Source organism: Physella acuta, unplaced genomic scaffold (genome assembly GCF_028476545.2).
Source record: "Physella acuta isolate Inbredline_101_S28 unplaced genomic scaffold, ASM2847654v3 ptg000256l, whole genome shotgun sequence".
Lineage (NCBI taxonomy): Eukaryota > Metazoa > Mollusca > Gastropoda > Physidae > Physella > Physella acuta.
Window position 1 is genome coordinate 622,639 of NW_026731775.1, and position 17,232 is coordinate 639,870.

Genomic DNA, 17,232 nt, shown 5'->3' on the forward strand with positions numbered 1-17,232 from the left:
ACTCTTAAGAAACAGTGACCGGCAAAACCGCTTTCCAGCTTTTCCTAAACGGGGGGGGGGGCCTTTTTTAAGACTAAAATCGGAAGAATTTACACTAGATTGGTGAGTCGATAAGCTTTACCCCTTATAAAAACAACCAATTGTATTAAAACGTATAGTACGATTGTTTAACCGTAAAATACGTTAGTGACTTTTATCAAGATGGTGCAGGGAGGGGCCTTTTAGGCTAACTAAAATCGCAAAACTACACTGGATTTTGAGTAAACAACCTTTAGCACTTAAAAAGGAAACTAATTGTACTAACGTGCATTGTACAATTGTGTAACATTTTTAACAAGTTAGAAAGCTAGTTACTTTAAAACCCGCTCTACAAACTGTCAAAGATGGTTGGGAGGTGGGCGTGTGTGTGGGGGGGGGGGGGGGGAGAAAAGGGCTCTTTTTTCGAGAACAAAAATCGCAAAGTATTTGCCTGGATCACTGTGTTAAAGAGTAAACCATCTTAAATGAATGAAAGCAGGCTACAAGTAAGAAAGAAATATTACTATTGTAAATCTGTATCAGTCCTCACAAGCCGATGATGAAAACTGTAATACTAAAGCGAACACACAACTGACGCTATAAATTACGTGTCTGAGGCGAAAAAAAAAAAATATATTATATATATATATATATATATATATATATATATATATATATATATATATATATATATATATATATATATATATATATATATATATATATATGTATATATATATATGTAAGCGGGGAGGGGGGCGCCGAATTGAAAGTTCGCCCCGGGCGCCGGAAAGGGTCGCTACGCCTCTGCCACTCTGATATTTTAAGTGCAACCCAACTCCCGCCCCTCCTGTAGCTTCAAGTCCCCCTCCCCATCCCGATTAAAAATTTCTGGAAAAAAAACTCGGCGTTAGGTCTTACCTGCACGCAGTGGCGTAGCCAGGATCGTCTCAAGGGGGGGGTTCCAATTTTTACCCGGGGACAAACTTTCGATTTGCACCCCCCCCTCAAACTTTCGATTTGCACCCCCCCCCCCTCAAACTTTCGATTTGCACCCCCCCCCCCTCAAACTTTCGATTTGCACCCCCCCTTCAAACTTTCGATTTGCACCCCCCCTCATACTTTTTATATATACCGAGGGGTCTATGGGGGGGGGGGGTTATGACCCCCCCCTAACCCCCCCCTGCCTACGCCACTGCCTGCACGATCCATTAAGGAGAAAATGTACGAACGACCTTAATTATACTTTCTTGCTAATTTGGTCCTAAAATTGTTCAACACATTAGTAATAAGCTTTGTAATGAGTATATTTTTCACTGTATACGGTGTACTGTCTTTGAGTAGGCCTACTACTTTTTAAAAAATTTAGATAAGAATAAAAATAATTTCACCAATTAAAAAAAAATCAATTCACAAACAGTTTGAAATATAAACAACAACAAAAGTATAACGAATCGAGAACTTAAAACTGGAAACACCCCAGCACGATATTTTGTCAGAAAGCGCTTAATTAAAGTGTGCAAGTTGGAGAGACGAGACTGCACTTTTCCATCTCCATTTTCACAGGCCCTCTTCATCTATATCGCAGACTTTATTGAACTTTTTAACATACATTGAAATCGGATAAGTGTAATAAGATAGTAAAAATGTGTGAATAAATTTTACAAGAATGTTTCGTGCATTATGAGTTTGTCATTTATCTTTTAATTTTAGCATAATGGTCATGTATTTTTATTGCTTATATTATTTCTTTGATTTGTTAAGGTGCTAACTTCTTTTGACTCAAAAATGCGGCGCATTTGTGTGACTAGGCCTTCTTGGTAGCTTCGCGTATTTTCTTCCGACACATCGGTTGCAGTAGTGGCAGTTTTTAGTAGACTCCGGTGCGCGGGCACTGAGGTAGGGTTAAAGGAGGTGAGTGTTGTCTTGGCTTTTTCGTTCATCCAAGATTTGGAGCCGGCGATTCTAATGACACCCACCTCTGCGGCTTCCAGACTTCCGGTTGTGTGTGCCGAGGTCCCGATATTTCGAGGCGTGGCAGTTTGCTCGTGAAGCGCCCGATTCTTTGTGGGCGGAACCTGCAGAATCTTCTTGATGTTCATCTTAAAATTCTGGTCGCTTTTCTTCTCCTCGGCTCTCTGGGCTTTAATTCTGGCATGGCTGGGCGACTCGTGCTTGACCTGCGCTAGGTGGCAGTCCTGTAGGTCCACGCTGGTCGAGGAAGCACGCGCGCCACCCAACATTTTGAGCGCGCTGGCTAAGCCGCTGCTAAATGTTTGGTCGACAGCTGTACTAGAAACGTTTCCACCGTGGCACAAATTCTCCTGCAACTTGACTTCCGGTTTTCCGAAAGCGATACACGCTTTCCCTGGCATCCGACACAGAGACTTGTTGTCCAGGGGTAAAAATGTCTGATTGGCGTCGTCTTCAGAATCAATCGACGTAAACGACGATTTCTCATCCAATGTGCTGGTGTTACTTCCTGTAGATAACTCCTTTCCCATAACTGTCGGCGACTTGATCCTACCCGACGTGCCGCCCGCATTTTCCTCCTGTGGCGCCACCTTATCCTGACCTGCGGTTACCGAGTGTGGCGCCACCTTATCCTGACCCGCGCTAACCAAGGGTGGCGCCTCTGCTGCCTGTAATACTCCAGTCCCGCCAGGAGCGCCACTCGAGAAGTCTGCAGCTCTCTGGTTGATCTGGAGCACGTAGGGCTGCAGCCAGGGGTGGGCCAGCATGGAGGAGATGTTGTGCCGGAGGTCGCTGTTGGGCTCCAGCGTGCCGCTGATCAGGCTCTTACAACTGTCGGACACATGGCGCTGTTCGGGGAAATTCACCTTGCCTTTCAGCTGACGATACATCATCTGTCAACATTGCAAATACTCAAATAGTATCTCATGTTAAAAGAATATTTTTTTAAAAATAGGCATTTATTTTGTTTTAGAATTCAATAAACTACAAGTTTCAAGAAACATTTCAGTACAAAATTTTAAAAATTTCCAACGCACAATTTAAAACATAATTTATTTTAAAAATGTGTCCTCAACATAGTCATTGCAGCAGGCTAAAACATTTAAAGGCGTCACCCCTGCGACTTTATGACCGTACATTACTTTAAACGACATGTTGATTGGCTGGTGCTAAAAAGTACTTTACCATCCCTAGTTACCTTACAAAGTAGATACTATTGTAAACCATTTTCTATCTTTACCTTTTTGGTATTTTTATCATAAAATGGCATCTGTCCTGTGACCATAATAAATACAATACACCCAAGACTCCATATATCGCTCTGTAATGGTCTGTAGGGCTTTCCGCGAAGTAGTTCTGGTGAGGCGTAGGCTGCACTGCCGCAATACGTACTGGAAAATACCACACACAATGTTTGCTTTTGAGAAGTATTGGTCATGCCAGGGTGTATGGCAGAGATCTACAATAAGTGGGTTAGGTTAAGTATTGTAATCTCAGGTTTAGTTTTGGGTCATAAATTAGGGTTGGGGCTGTGGTGGCTCTTGGACTTGGTTTAAGGATAGGGTTAGCGTAGAAATTAACAAATCATATTTGTATTTGATTTACTAGCAATGCCTAACGCCCTTTTTAAATGAAGATTGTAACATTATCGGACACTAGTTTGTGAGGCATATCCCAACAAAATAATACCATAAATCAGCCTATAATAGCCTATATCAAATATAAATGTAGCATTAAAATAACTCCGACCTGCTTAAAAAACTGTTATTTGGGAGTGTTCTAGAAAAGCCAAAATCCGACAAAATGGCCGTCATATCTCGTCGTAAAAGAATGTTTTCACACTTGAGGTCTCGGTGGCAGATCTCGCGACCGTGGAGATACGCTACTCCTTGACAGACCTATGGGACACAAGGTATAGGAATTTGTTTACTTTGTTACATTCCCTCAGTAGCGTAGCGAGGGGGGGGGGGGGGGCGGGGGGGGACATATGTCCCCGGGCGCCGACCTTAGGGGGCGCCAAAATGGGTTGGAAAAATAAATTGAAAGGTTGAGGGGGGTGCAAATCGAAAGTTTGAGGGGGGGGGGGTGCAAGTGGAAATCTCAAGGGGGGTTGCAAATCGATGGTTTGAGGGGGGGGGTGCAAATCAAAATCTTGAGGGGGGGTGCAAATCGAAAAGTTTGTCCCCGGGCGCCGGGAAGGGTCGCTACGCCTCTGCATTCCCTAAACAAACAACACTGAACATTTCACCCCCCCCCCCCCCCCCGCTACATTTCTTAAACAACACTGAACATTTCACCCTAATGTAACGTTCCATAAACAACACTAAAAAGGTTAGCATGTTTCCACTTTTTTCGAGACAACGTTAGGAATACGACCATCGAATATTTTGAATGATGCTATAAAAACCGTTTATACATCGCTATAAAGCTAGGCTGGATCAGTTTCGCCACATTGTGTACTAATTCAGTTGATACGTGTGTCCTGCTTTTGTAAACAACTTTTGCTTTTATTTTCTTAAAACAAAAACAATATGACGACGACTATTTGGCTAAATTATTTGTTAGATGGCTTCAACACTAAGACAAGGGTTCGGACAGTGACTTACTTAATGAGAATGATATCCGTTCGTTCGGTCAGAAATTGTGTGTTTTTTTTTTTAATAAAGCGCGGGTCATGGGACAACCACCCCATTGCCACTTCCAAACACCGCTTCTGCTCTTTTAAAACTACACTAAAGAATTTCTTGGACCGAGACGATTTCTCATTAAAACTAAAGAATACAATCGATGGCTTTATCCCCTAAAACAACAAGAAATTTTACTTGGGCAAACACGTGACCAGCGACATTTTCCTCCAGGGCCCCCCTTCTCTTGATGTAATCCAGCAGGTCACCACGCTCGGCGTACTCCATGATGATACAGACCATGTCCAGGGTTTGCATGATCTAGGTCAACATTGGAGCTTTTGTTACATTACGATATCATTGACACGTGAAATATTTACGTCGAACAGTTGTAAATCTACGTGATTAAAAAATAAGAACTGACTTTAATATCAGAAGGCCATACCTCGAAAATTCGGATAATGTTTGTGTGGCTCAAGGACAGCAGGACAGATAACTCTCGAGGTAAAAACTTTTCCAAAAATTCTTTCGGTGCACGCCGTCTGCATATGATCTGCACACGAAAGAAGAAAATCTAGAGTGTATGAATGTGAGTATAGATGTTGTTGTAAGATAAGTGTATGAATGTGAGTATAGATGTTGTTGTAAGATAAGTGTATGAATGTGAGTATAGATGTTGTTGTAAGATAAGTGTATGAATGTGAGTATAGATGTTGTTGTAAGATAAGTGTATGAATGTGAGTATAGATGTTGTTGTAAGATAAGTGTATGAATGTGAGTATAGATGTTGTTGTAAGATAAGTGTATGAATGTGAGTATAGATGTTGTTGTAAGATAAGTGTATGAATGTGAGTATAGATGTTATTGTAAGATAAGTGTATGAATGTAAGTGTAAGTATAGATGTTGTTGTAAGATACGTGTATGAATGTAAGTGTAAGTATAGATGTTGTAAGATACGTGTATGAATGTAAGTGTAAGTATAGATGTTGTTGTAAGATAAGTCTATGAATGTAAGTGTAACTATAGGCGTTGTTGTAAGATAACTGACTGGGTCCTGGTCTGGAGTACTCCCCTTAAGTGCAACAGGTTGCCAGGTAACAGTGTGAGGGGGGGGGAATCAAATGGCATTTTAACATCTACATGTTACTAGATGCGATCAACTCACGTATTATGTTTACATAGGTGTGAACTCACTTGGTTACGTAAATTGTGAACTCACCTGGTTACAAAAATGTGACGCTACATGTTCAGTTTTAATGTTCACAGGTAACTCAGCTGTCCGTTGACATATTATTGAGTTTACACTGGGGAGGGATAACCCAAACTCTTCCCCTAACATAAAGGCCACTTATTCCCCATTCACATCGTACACTTTTACGCCAAATATCCAAATATAAATAATTTTTATTACAGACACTCAATAACGCATACAAACATAACAATCACGATTTCCGTAGACACGACTCCACATACTTTAGCTGCCAATATCCTGCTGTCTGCTATCTTCTCAACCACCTTGACCTTAGCGTAGCTGCCTTTACCAATGCGCGGCCCCAGCCTGTAGCCCCTGCTGTAGAGCATGTTTGACACCTCCATATGGACGCCACTTGCCCTGGACTCTGGTCTACGCACACAGGAAGTAGATCCTGAAAACATGGTCAGCATTGCTGTTATCTCCAGGCGGATTCATGTTGCAGAATGGCTTAGAGTCCTATTCTTTTAATGAGGCGTGATCAATCAATTTCTATCGTCCATGGTTAATTATTGATTTTTTAAATTATTGATTGTTAAAACATTGAAATTATTGCCAATAGTGACACACAAAAAAAAAACACCAACTAGGGTTATGGTAAACGTTAACCCTAAAAGATGATTAAAACTGAAGTGCCGCCAATGATCAATGACTAACTACAATTTTATTAAAGTTTAGCTACGGGCTTCGAACGTTTCGGGACACTAACGACACAATGATCAAAACAATGTCTATTGTTACAACAGTAAATAGTAGCCTATACTTCGACTATCCACACACTCTCTAATATCTGTTTTGCCTTATAACGACACTCCACCCATGAAACCTATTCATTGCCCCTTCCCTAATCCAAACCCGTATGGTATCACACCATGCAGAACTAAAGCATCGCTGAGTGCGATAACAACGATGAGTATATTTTTTAATAACTTAAAGCCATTATTGTATGTTAATAATCACACACCCCTCCACCCCGATACATTTACCTACTGGTATATATAGTTTCCTACTGATATATTTGCCTACTGGTCTGTATAGCCTGTATAACAATATCCCAATGATATAATTGTCTTCTGGTACTCAGTAAATAACACATCCGACTGATATAGTTGCCTATTTAATATAACCACACACCTTAATATATTTTCCTACTTGTCCTATGTATGGGACGGAGTGGTCTAGCGTCTCGAGTTCGAATCCGGGTTCAAGCCAGTAGACCGTCCCTGAGTCCACCCATCTCTGATGGGTGCCTAACTCACGTTAGGGAAAGTAAAGGCGGCTGGGCATAGTGCTGACCACACTATCTCTGCATATGCCGATTTCACAGAAACAAGTGAACTCTACTTCACTTGCCCTATACTACTTGCTTACTACTTGTCCTGTGTATAGCCACATACCCTCCAAGATCCTAATAACATTAAATATAACCGCATCCTCCTGATACTGGTCCTCTGTATAACTATATCTCCATGGACACAATTGCATACTAGCCCTGAGTATAACCACACCCCCAGATATATCTGTATCTGGTCCTCAATATAACCACACCTGATATTTTTACCTATTAGCCCTCTACATAACCACATTTCCAATGATACAGTTTCCCCACTAGTCCTCTATATAACCAAATCCCCCTGATGTAGTCTACTGGTCTTCAGTATAACCACACACACCTCTGATATATTAGCCTAGCGGTCCTCAATATAACCACACATCTGATATAGTTTCCGACTAGTACTTAATACAACCACACCCCCTCCCCTGATACTTATGCCTATACTGGTCCTCGCTGGTAGGACATGTAGGACATGTACCTGCGTCCTCTGTAGCCAGAGTCCTTCTTCGTCTCACCGCGACATCAATGACGGGAATGCAGGACTTACTAACGCACGTAACCGACAGTCACTAGAGTAGATAGTGCCCAGCTGTTCGGATCTATAGGCTACGGCTTTTACATTGTCAAGTTGTTTGTTGAAGCTAGTTTATACAATGCTATTGATAAATGACGTCAAAAGAATTATGGCGTCGCTTCCGCTTTGGTATTTCCGCCGAATCTTTTAATTCTAGAGGAAGTTATTGTTGTTCTTCTTATGAAATTTATCATCTTTTTTTAGAGACTAACTACAAATGAACAAATCGCATGGGGGGGGGGCACTTTAATTTCCGGGGAACGACGATACTGGTTAAAGTATATATTTTCTATCTAAACCATATATTTTTTTCTATTTTTTTTCTTTCTATTTCGATTGGGGATTGGGGCGGTAGACGTGCTTTGACACTCTTCTCCCCTTCCCCAAAAGATACCTGAAAGAAACTCTGCCATGAGAGCAAATGAACGTAACATGGGTCAGGGGATGGCGGGAGCTGCCGTTAGTAGACTTCAGTAAGACCCACTGCAGTACGGCCCCCGAGAAAACGATTTTCTACAGAGATTTACGGCAGTTTGGCTCTCGACAAAAGGATCCCCTACTTAACTTGTGTCTCTCTCATCTAAAGAGTTACCCGTATTTGTATTGAAAGGAGGCTAATCCATGTTGTGAGCTTTATACGTGTAATGGTGCCGCCTTGAGACGTTGTCATCATGATCACTGCCCGTCACACCTTCTGGGATATGGGATATGGGTCGCCTACCAAAGATCTTCAGAGTCCCCTCCCCTAGACCATTCCCCCCCCCCCCCCCCGCTCCAAATGTATGTAGCCCATCGGTTGTCAGTCTCATGGTAGCGTCACCAAGGTGTTGTCATTGTACTTCTATTAAAAACAAAAACTCTGTTGTGTTTGGGATTTCCGATAAGTAGAATCGACATCAATCAATTTTTTTTTAAACTCAGAAGTCAAGGTTCATTTAATCAGGCGAAAGTAACAATAAACTAGCACGTTTCTAGATTTATCGTGGCATTTTCATTGGTAGCTGTTGTGTCATAAGCCTAGGGCCTATATTTTTAAAGTGTGGTCGTTATGGGTTGAGCCTTCATTTTGATTATGATGTTATGATGACGATGATTATCGATCATCATGATCATCACTATCAACATCAACATAATCACCATCACCAATATCATCATCATCATCATCATCACCAATACCCTCATCATCATCATCATCACCATAACCATCATCATCAGCGGCTGCAGCACCATCATAATCATCAACAATAACAACAACATCATCACCATCATCTTCCCTCCGGCTACATTGTGGATCTATGACTAAGTTCGTACCCAGCACGGTGTCTTCCGCCTTATCCAGCAGACAAAGTCGACATGCCTGCTTGTCTCGTCCTCTGCGTCGTTTAGCGCTGGGAGTTCCACTCTAACGCCTGACTGGCTCTGTTGTCTGTATTTTTTTGATTGGCTGTCCAATGAATCCCCCCCCCCCCTCCCGAATTTGCATTTCTTCTATTCTCTATTCTCTATTCTCTGTCTACATATCCCACACAGTCTTGTTTTATACAGTACGAGCTGACCCGCGACGTAGCATACGCCGCTATCTAGTTGTTTTATTTTCTACTTATCAACAATTCATAATTTGTAAATTCGACACTAAACAACCCCCTCCACCCCACCCCGCACAGTGATAGCAGCCGTTTACAGACGACAATAAAATATCAAACAGACCTTATTATCTCCCCTTAGTTTCAAATCGTTTAAAAACTAAATTATCTGCCCTTAATAGCCGTCACTTATTCGAACCGGCTCTACTATTGTAAACATTCGGGGTGAACCACAGCTCACCTAACGGGTGGGGGATGAGGGTGTTGACTAATTATAAGCTGCGTGGTGTCTCGTATGATCCCCATGAAGAGATATATATATAGATACTACAGACTACTACTTTATTGCAGAGTTTCTTTCAGACATTTTTCTCCGGGGCATGGAGGGGGAGTGGGGGTGGGGGGAGAGTGGGCTTGAAACTCAAGCGTAATACTGAAATAGATTATCATTTTAATTTCGATAAATTTCCAATAGCCTAAGGGGTCTTCCATAAATAACATCACATATATAGGGTTGTGATGATGGGGAGGGGGGGGGGGGGGGTTCAGATAGTGAGACGTTACACTTAAAAAGGTAATGTTAGTTTTAGAAACTGTTTTAATAAATTGCAATAGAAATGGATTGAAAGACTCTGTTCACATTTTAGAAAGAAATAGACATTTAGAAAATTAATTAACTAAAATATTGAGTGAGGGGGGGTGTAGGCTGAGGTGTAACGTCATTGTAGAGGGGGGCAGTCTGGCTTTTTTTGTAATGACGTGTGACAGGGAAAAAGTGACTGGGAGGTAAAAATCTTCAAAAAAACGTGACGTCGTTTAGGCCTATAGATGATCCCCTGGATGAGAACTTCGTTTCGCCGCAGTTTCAGTTGTTTTTTTTTATGTCTAATCCTACTTTTTCCCAAAATATTTTTTTTTAAGAAAATTGCCTGTTTGGATTCAGTATTATTATTCTTAAAAAAATAAAGTAGCTTCCTTATGGTTACTATAAAACTGATCATGCTTTTTTTGTAAATTAAACTATGTTTTCTATATAATTCTATTATATAACGAGTTTTTAAATTGTAAGTCAAATAATGAAAAATGAACGATTGTTCTATAATTAATCACGAAAATTATCTGGCAACCCAAATTGTTGTTTATGGAGTTAACAAAGATGGGTGAACGAGTGTTTGCGGCCGAGTGTATACAGAAACGACGAGTCCGCAAAGTACGTATTTAAGATATCTAGGTGATAAATAATTCTTCCGCAATCCGCAATTTTATCACCCTTCTTAATCTTTTAACTTCTTTGTAATCTACTAAGAAACGCCCCACTATTAATGGGTTGACCCAATGACGTTGTTTGTGTGGCGCATTCATCTCCATTTTTCATCGATTCGCAAATTCCCGATTTTAAAAATTAGTTTACTCTTTGAGTCTTTACTGCTTAATAGGTGAACAATAAAACAGGGATCCTTTATAATTCAGAAATGTTCACAATTATTCATAGTATAAATAAAATTCCCTAGCCCTAACGACACTAAACACTACACTAGACTACAGTGTTTTCATTAGGCCTATCCATAATAATATTATTAATAGGCCTAATTAATAATCATAACCAATTCACCATCATTAGGCCTAGCTAGTAGCTAGGCCTATTTAAAATATTTTGAAAATTTTCATTAGGCCTATCCAGCAAATCTAGACTCGAGCTCTAGCTGCATGTACTCTAAACTCTAAAAATATTTTCAAGACTTAGCTGGGCTAAGCCTACGACTTTTTTCTTGTGGAACCCTTTAGATAAGGAGGTGTTGCAACCATATATATATTTAAGACGACTTCGGTTAAATAGCCTAATTAAGAACTACATTTGGATGATTTTAGATACAGATGTCCGATAATAGACTCTTCCATAAAATAGGTGTATTGTAATCTTGAGTAATTTTATGGTTAGAAATTAGGGTTAGGCTTATGGTAAGGTTAGGATTAGGGACGGGGTTAGCATTGACATTAGCCAGCCATGTGTGAACTACTAGTAACCTAACACCCCTTTTTTAAAGAAGATTCTATAATTGGACACTGGTATATAAATTTCCCCCTACATTTGTTTAACCTACTATTTAGGGCCTAATTTGAAATCAATTTTTAAAAAAAATTAGGGCTAAATAAAATCGCCGCCTAGAAAATGCATTTTCAAAAAATCTGTTTGTTGATGTTATTAGACCCTAATTAAATTAATTAGGCCTATTGAATAACTTTGATATTATAGGCTAACTGTTAAGTGGATTAATTTTTAAGGAGTGTTGTGACCCAATTAGCACTGGACAAATGTCTTGTCTACTAGATCTAGTGGTATACCATTCGAATCGTCCTTAGAGGATTTCATAGTGTCAGCCGCCAACCAATCAAACGCGCGCTTTCTCCGCGTTTTGGTTGGCGGCTGACGTCACGATGACGTCACGCGACGCGTTTTTGGAGCTAAAAAGGGCCGAAAAAGCCATTTTTTTCTACGTGTAGTTCGGATTTTTTTACGTTTTTTAAAATGGGCCCGAAAATGACACTTTTTTTAATTGGACTTAGCCATTTTTTCAAACAATTTGTTCGAAAAAAGGCCGTTTTGGGTGATTTTCGGATGTAAACAACGGCCTAGGTCAGCACGTGTCAAACCACGTGAAGGCACCCAATCGACGATTTCGGTCACGCATGAGTGGTTTTCATACGTTCTCGTGAACTAAATACCAGTTTCTTGACAACAAAATGGAAAACGACTATTTCGTGAAAATAACGACCCTAGAGGAATGGGTTTTGAAGATTATTAAATAAAAATCGGTGTATGGGCCACATGTATTGATTCCAAAGTTGTCTATAATTGACTAGTAGGGCATGCTGAAACAACGGCCTGAGGGCGCCGTGTAGTGTGTAGTTTCGCTAAATGTAAATTAATCAGCCTGTCCGCAGATCAATCGCAAACTGTTTAAATGGTTGAATGTGAAAAGCATACTACTTACAAATTACTTTTGAATATTCACATCACACAAAATAATCCCAAAGAAAGCACAAAATAAAATCCTTTAGAAAAGCATCACCATGAAATTTGAAAATCACTGTTTGTCAACCTTAACCAGCCATCTTTGGCTTGATCTAGAGGTCATTCTTTAGCCTACACATGTGTCTTGTCAACCAATTTAGTTTCTGAAGGTACACGACATTTAGATCAATATAATATAACAAACTAACTGAATTCCAACATTATATCCATCTAATCCCAATATTGAAACAGAATTTGAAGCACAATGATCTAACAAATAAATCCAACTCTATGCGAGTGTCGCAGCTTTAGTCCTGGATACCACCATAGTGTGTAGTCGTGTTGTGAGTAAATTTGCACGAGATACAACACCGACCTAGACCTTCCTGATGTGTATGGCCCCAAAGTTAAGTGCTGCGAGTAGGGGAGGGCAATTTAACACCAGAACAGTTTTTTTTCAATAGTTCAGTAGTTCACGCATCCTAACGGGGTTGAAAGTGTAACTTTAAATTGAACTAGGCGAGAGGAGGAGGGGGGGGGGGGGTCATTTAAACAACGGAGCTATATTTCTAGTAGAAGAATACGGGGAAATCATAGCTTGAGGTTTGAAGCCGGCATTTCATTTTTTTTATTGTTATTGAGTACAGCCCTTTAATGCACGACTAGGCTACTCATTATGAAATCTAAAAATGTAGTTGTGCTATCATGCAAAAGTAGCCTAATAAGTCTACTGAATGGGGTAGGTATTTGACTTTGTTTAAATGCAGATCCCGTTAGCCTAAAAAATATTTGGATACACATTTTAGTTATATCGTAATGTTATAATACAATGCATATATTCTGGCAGTCCTTCAATTATTAGTAGTTATTGGACTATCCATAACTTGTATTTCAAAGATTTATAATGAGCGGGATGCACTCGATGTTTTAAGTGCTACATTTGGTAGCTGTTACTTTGTGCATGACAGCATCCCAATAATTCACTGTTAATGTAAACTGAGCTTGACGAGACTCCCATCGCCAAGCAATCGTGTGATAGACCCAGCAAGCATCACTCGTTAAATTCGACCTTGTTGCTATACCAGTCCTTGATTTTCATTACAGCATTTAAACGCCTAGTTCTTGGTTTTAAAAAAAGTGTCTCCCCCCCTTCCCCGCTTGCGCCGACGTCATCATAGGCCTATACCTTGTTGCGATTTTTTTTAACGGATATAACACACCCCTCTCCCCCTCACAGCAAACGCCAACAACGTCACCGAAAGCCCAAGGCCAATAACATGCACCACGGTGGATTTTTTCTTCAATGAGTATATACCCTACCCACCCGCCGCCTTACAGCATGCCGCATGTCTCTACGAACGGGGTTAAAAGTTTGAGTTCAAGAAGGGGAGAGGGTGGTATTGAAACAACGAAGCTGTTTCTTTATAGTACAAATACATAGTTTAAAAAATTATACTTACCGTAACTTACCTACTGCTATAGCATCATACATAATTTTATAAATTAGCAAATAGATTAATTAATTAACTAATTAAATGTATCTAATGATAATGAAGGGAGATAGTTTATTTTGGTTAAGGCACGACACACAACACTGTGCGTGCCTGGTATGTGGCCTGACCTACTGAAAGGAGATTGTTTATATTATTGTTTTGAGTTTATATTTAACTCAATGCAACAAGCCCGCCGGTTGGTTGAGGCCACGACGGGGGAACGTTCTGACCGGGATTCAAAGGGACGACTCGAAATATCATCCGATCTAGTTCTTCTCATTCAAATACACAGTGGGTGCTAAGTTGGCTGTTGTCTCATTAATAAAGTAATTTTTAAAATTTTCTTCAAGGTCATGAATTAAAATGAGTTTATTACGACAGGGCTTTTAATTTTGTTAATTTTAGACCAAAGTTTTAGCAATTTCATACGGAAGTTTTGATCTACACTAATACATTTATTCTTCCATTCACTTAAACTCAGTAGCCTATATTGAACAAATTAATAGCTAATGGAAAATGTATGATAAAACCATAAACATTCATTGTTATAATCTGATAAGTAGCCTATTGATGTAGAATTTGCTCGATTGGTATTTTTTCGTAGCCATCATTATCAAGGCAATAGTTTTAAAAAGTAGGCCATATGACACCCTTCCCTAAGTCAATATCTTAAGGCTCATGATCATTGAATCCTTGCTATATTTAAAGCCAAGGTGTTATAAATTAGAAAAGTGGTAAATCTTGTATTCTAGGTAGAGGTGGTATATGAACATCTGGGTGATTTTTGTGTACATACGTACATATATCATTCATTTACCAAAGTTACTTCGGATAAATTTATCATTTTATTAACTACAAATGTTACAAATGCCAGGCTTGATTAGGTCAGCTAAAGGTCACATTTTTATTTTCACAGGGCAAAGTTGAATACTTTGTTAAATGGAAGGGTTGGTCTATCAAGTAAGTACACATTTTTAATTAAATCTATCACTTAAGTTTACTCTTTCAATAAATTTGAGTTAATTATTTCCTTTAAACTCATAAATTTAAAAAAAAAACATTCCATTTTTTTACTCTACAGGTACAACACCTGGGAACCTGAAGAAAACATTCTAGATCATAGGCTTATAGAGCAGTTCAAGTGAGTGTAATATGGTTTTTGTTAGAGTTAATCATTGACAAATAGAGTACATCACACAACACTTTGTTAGAATTAATCATTGAAAAACAGAGTACATCACACAAGTCGAACCATGGAACATTAGGGCCCTCATCTGTTTATTCCACCTTATTTATACTAAATCCCTTTAGTTTCTAGAAAACCAGGAACCATTTTAAAAGTGCTACTAAACTAATATGAACTAGCTTAGTGTGCATCAACTGATTTCTTGATCTTGTTAAGTGCAGCTAATTTATAAATATTTATATCAGTGCAATGATTTTTTATTTCTTATGTTCTTTATTTTCAAGGAGAGAAAGTAGTGGTGGTGGAAAAAGGGGACCAAAGCCAAAGAAGACAAAAGTACAAGTGAGTAAAGTTCATGATAATAGTCTGCTTCTTGTAATGGTAGTCTGTCTAATATGATACTTCTGCTGGTCTATTTAGTATGCCTATTTAGTTGAAACTTAGAATTTCATACATTTCTTGTTTGTTTATTATTGTTTTCTCCATAAGTTGAAATTAAGCCTTTTTACCTGTTGACAGGAAAATACTGAAGACACAGGGGAGGGTTCTGATGATGATGAGGACGAAGATGATGAAGAAGGTGAAGAGAGTAACAGTTCAGAAGATGAGTCGAGTGAAGAAAGTGCAGAGGTTACTAAGCAGCGAAAAGACACTCACCGTAGCTCAGCAAGCCCTGCCCGCTCAGACAAAGAAAGAGACAAAGACCAGGATAAGGGTGGCGGCAGAGAACGGTCCTCACATTCCTCAAGGTCCACCCCCATGAAGCGTGGCCCCGGCAGACCACCCAAAAACCCAAGCCACCCTAGCTATGTTCCACCTTCCAAAAAGATGAAGCTCCAAACTAGTCATTCAAAGCTGAAAGCTGCGAAAAAACCTGGGCCTAAGAAAAGACAGTTAAAAGTGAAACCCTCCTCCACATCTCAGCAGTCAAACCAACAAACCCAGAACAGCAGCAACACCACACACACCAGCGTTGACAGCAGCAATAAAACTGTGGAGAAGGAGAACATTTCCAAGAGTGAAAACACCTGTAGCAACCTCAAAGCCAACAGCAAATTTGAGAACAACACATCCAGTAAACCCAGCTCTGGGGCCAAAACAGTTGACAATGGAGTTTATGACTTTCCCTCGGATGACTGTGACTCCAACAAAGGATCACTGTCTAATAACTTACCTAAAAGAGGGTTGACTGGGAAAAAATACTGGATACCACCTAGCTTCTTCAAAGCAGCTGTAGACAGTGTGGTCATAACTGATGTGGACTCCTCAGACACAATGATCACAGTCAGGGAGTGTTCATTTCCTAAGGGTTTCTTTAACTAGCTGGATTCTTACACAGAGAATACATTTTCTTTTAGACAGCATTAGACCAGTACTTTGATGTGCATAATTGTAAATAATAGTTGTTCAAGCATCTTTTGTGTTCAGTGAACTTGAGAATCAACTGCTGTGAAAGGATGTACACCATTTTCCATTATTTATTTTATTCATTTATCTTTGTTTTCAGTGGTTTAATGTTTCTTAAATTGTCCAGTATTTATCATTGACTGTTTCTTTTTGTGTTGTCTTGATCCTTCTCATGTATCAAAACATGTTAAATAATTGTACATTTTTGTGATCATTGACCAACACATGTAACAAAGATGGATCAACTTTGGATAATGATTATCCCTCAGATTTCATCATATAACAAAGTTAGTCTGTAACTATATTATGACCATTCAGAGAATCCAAATCCCAAGACTCAGTCATGTAACAGAAGCAAAGTTAGGGCCTTTAGGAGTAACTTTATCCCAAGATTCCTTTTATGTAACAATTTACAAAGATAGAGCAGCTTTAGTAAAATCTTTATTCCAATCTTGAATCATTTATAATCAATATGATTAATAGTCCTCATACATGTACTTACCATTTGTATGTTATCTGAATATACATTTTACAATGCTGTAAGTTATGTTACAAATAAGTAATTAAAACTAATTACTAATTCTATAAGGTTTTTTTCTTATGTACAAAATCTACCATGATGAACAGCCCTGTTTAGATTCATGCCATTGTTTATTAACACAAACTCCATCAATGAGAGATCTTTGAGTTTGTGAACACAACTAAGTTCATTGACACATTAAGAATAAAAAGATTTAAAGTAAGTGAGATTTCATAATTTAAAAAACTATA

At 39.2% G+C, this 17,232-nt stretch overlaps 2 protein-coding genes across 2 annotated transcripts; one reads left to right on the forward strand and one right to left on the reverse strand.

The window, feature by feature from the left end:
- Window positions 1-1,663: 1,663 nt before the first annotated feature.
- On the reverse strand, window positions 1,664-7,910 carry LOC131938757 (testis-specific serine/threonine-protein kinase 1). The gene is made up of 7 exons (XM_059296905.1): window positions 7,684-7,910; window positions 6,091-6,263; window positions 5,062-5,169; window positions 4,815-4,937; window positions 3,742-3,890; window positions 3,233-3,383; window positions 1,664-2,885 (listed from the first exon to the last, which is right to left on the reverse strand). The coding sequence occupies exons 2-7, from the start codon at window positions 6,211-6,213 to the stop codon at window positions 1,740-1,742; spliced, it is 1,800 nt and encodes a 599-aa protein (XP_059152888.1). The 5' UTR covers window positions 6,214-6,263; window positions 7,684-7,910; the 3' UTR covers window positions 1,664-1,739.
- Window positions 7,911-10,503: 2,593 nt separating this feature from the next.
- LOC131938725 (chromobox protein homolog 8) lies at window positions 10,504-17,200 on the forward strand. Its single transcript, XM_059296861.1, has 5 exons — window positions 10,504-10,572; window positions 14,785-14,828; window positions 14,950-15,009; window positions 15,339-15,396; window positions 15,574-17,200. Exons 1-5 carry the CDS (start codon window positions 10,504-10,506, stop codon window positions 16,375-16,377), a joined length of 1,035 nt encoding a protein of 344 aa, XP_059152844.1. The 3' UTR covers window positions 16,378-17,200.
- The last annotated feature ends 32 nt before the right edge of the window (window positions 17,201-17,232 follow it).

Bases quoted from the DNA above. Each gene is read 5' to 3' on its own strand.
- LOC131938757 (XM_059296905.1), bottom strand. From the start codon at position 6,213: ATGGAGGTGTCAAACATGCTCTACAGCAGGGGCTACAGGCTGGGGCCG. The intron at 5,170-6,090 runs GTATGTGGAGTC...TTTCGTGTGCAG, and splicing joins GCAGGATATTGGCAGCTAAA to ATCATATGCAGACGGCGTGC. The intron at 3,384-3,741 runs GTCGGAGTTATT...GGTATTTTCCAG, and splicing joins AATAACAGTTTTTTAAGCAG to TACGTATTGCGGCAGTGCAG.
- LOC131938725 (XM_059296861.1), top strand. From the start codon at position 10,504: ATGGAGTTAACAAAGATGGGTGAACGAGTGTTTGCGGCCGAGTGTATA. The intron at 10,573-14,784 runs GTACGTATTTAA...TTATTTTCACAG, and splicing joins AGAAACGACGAGTCCGCAAA to GGCAAAGTTGAATACTTTGT. The intron at 15,010-15,338 runs GTGAGTGTAATA...TTTATTTTCAAG, and splicing joins AGGCTTATAGAGCAGTTCAA to GAGAGAAAGTAGTGGTGGTG.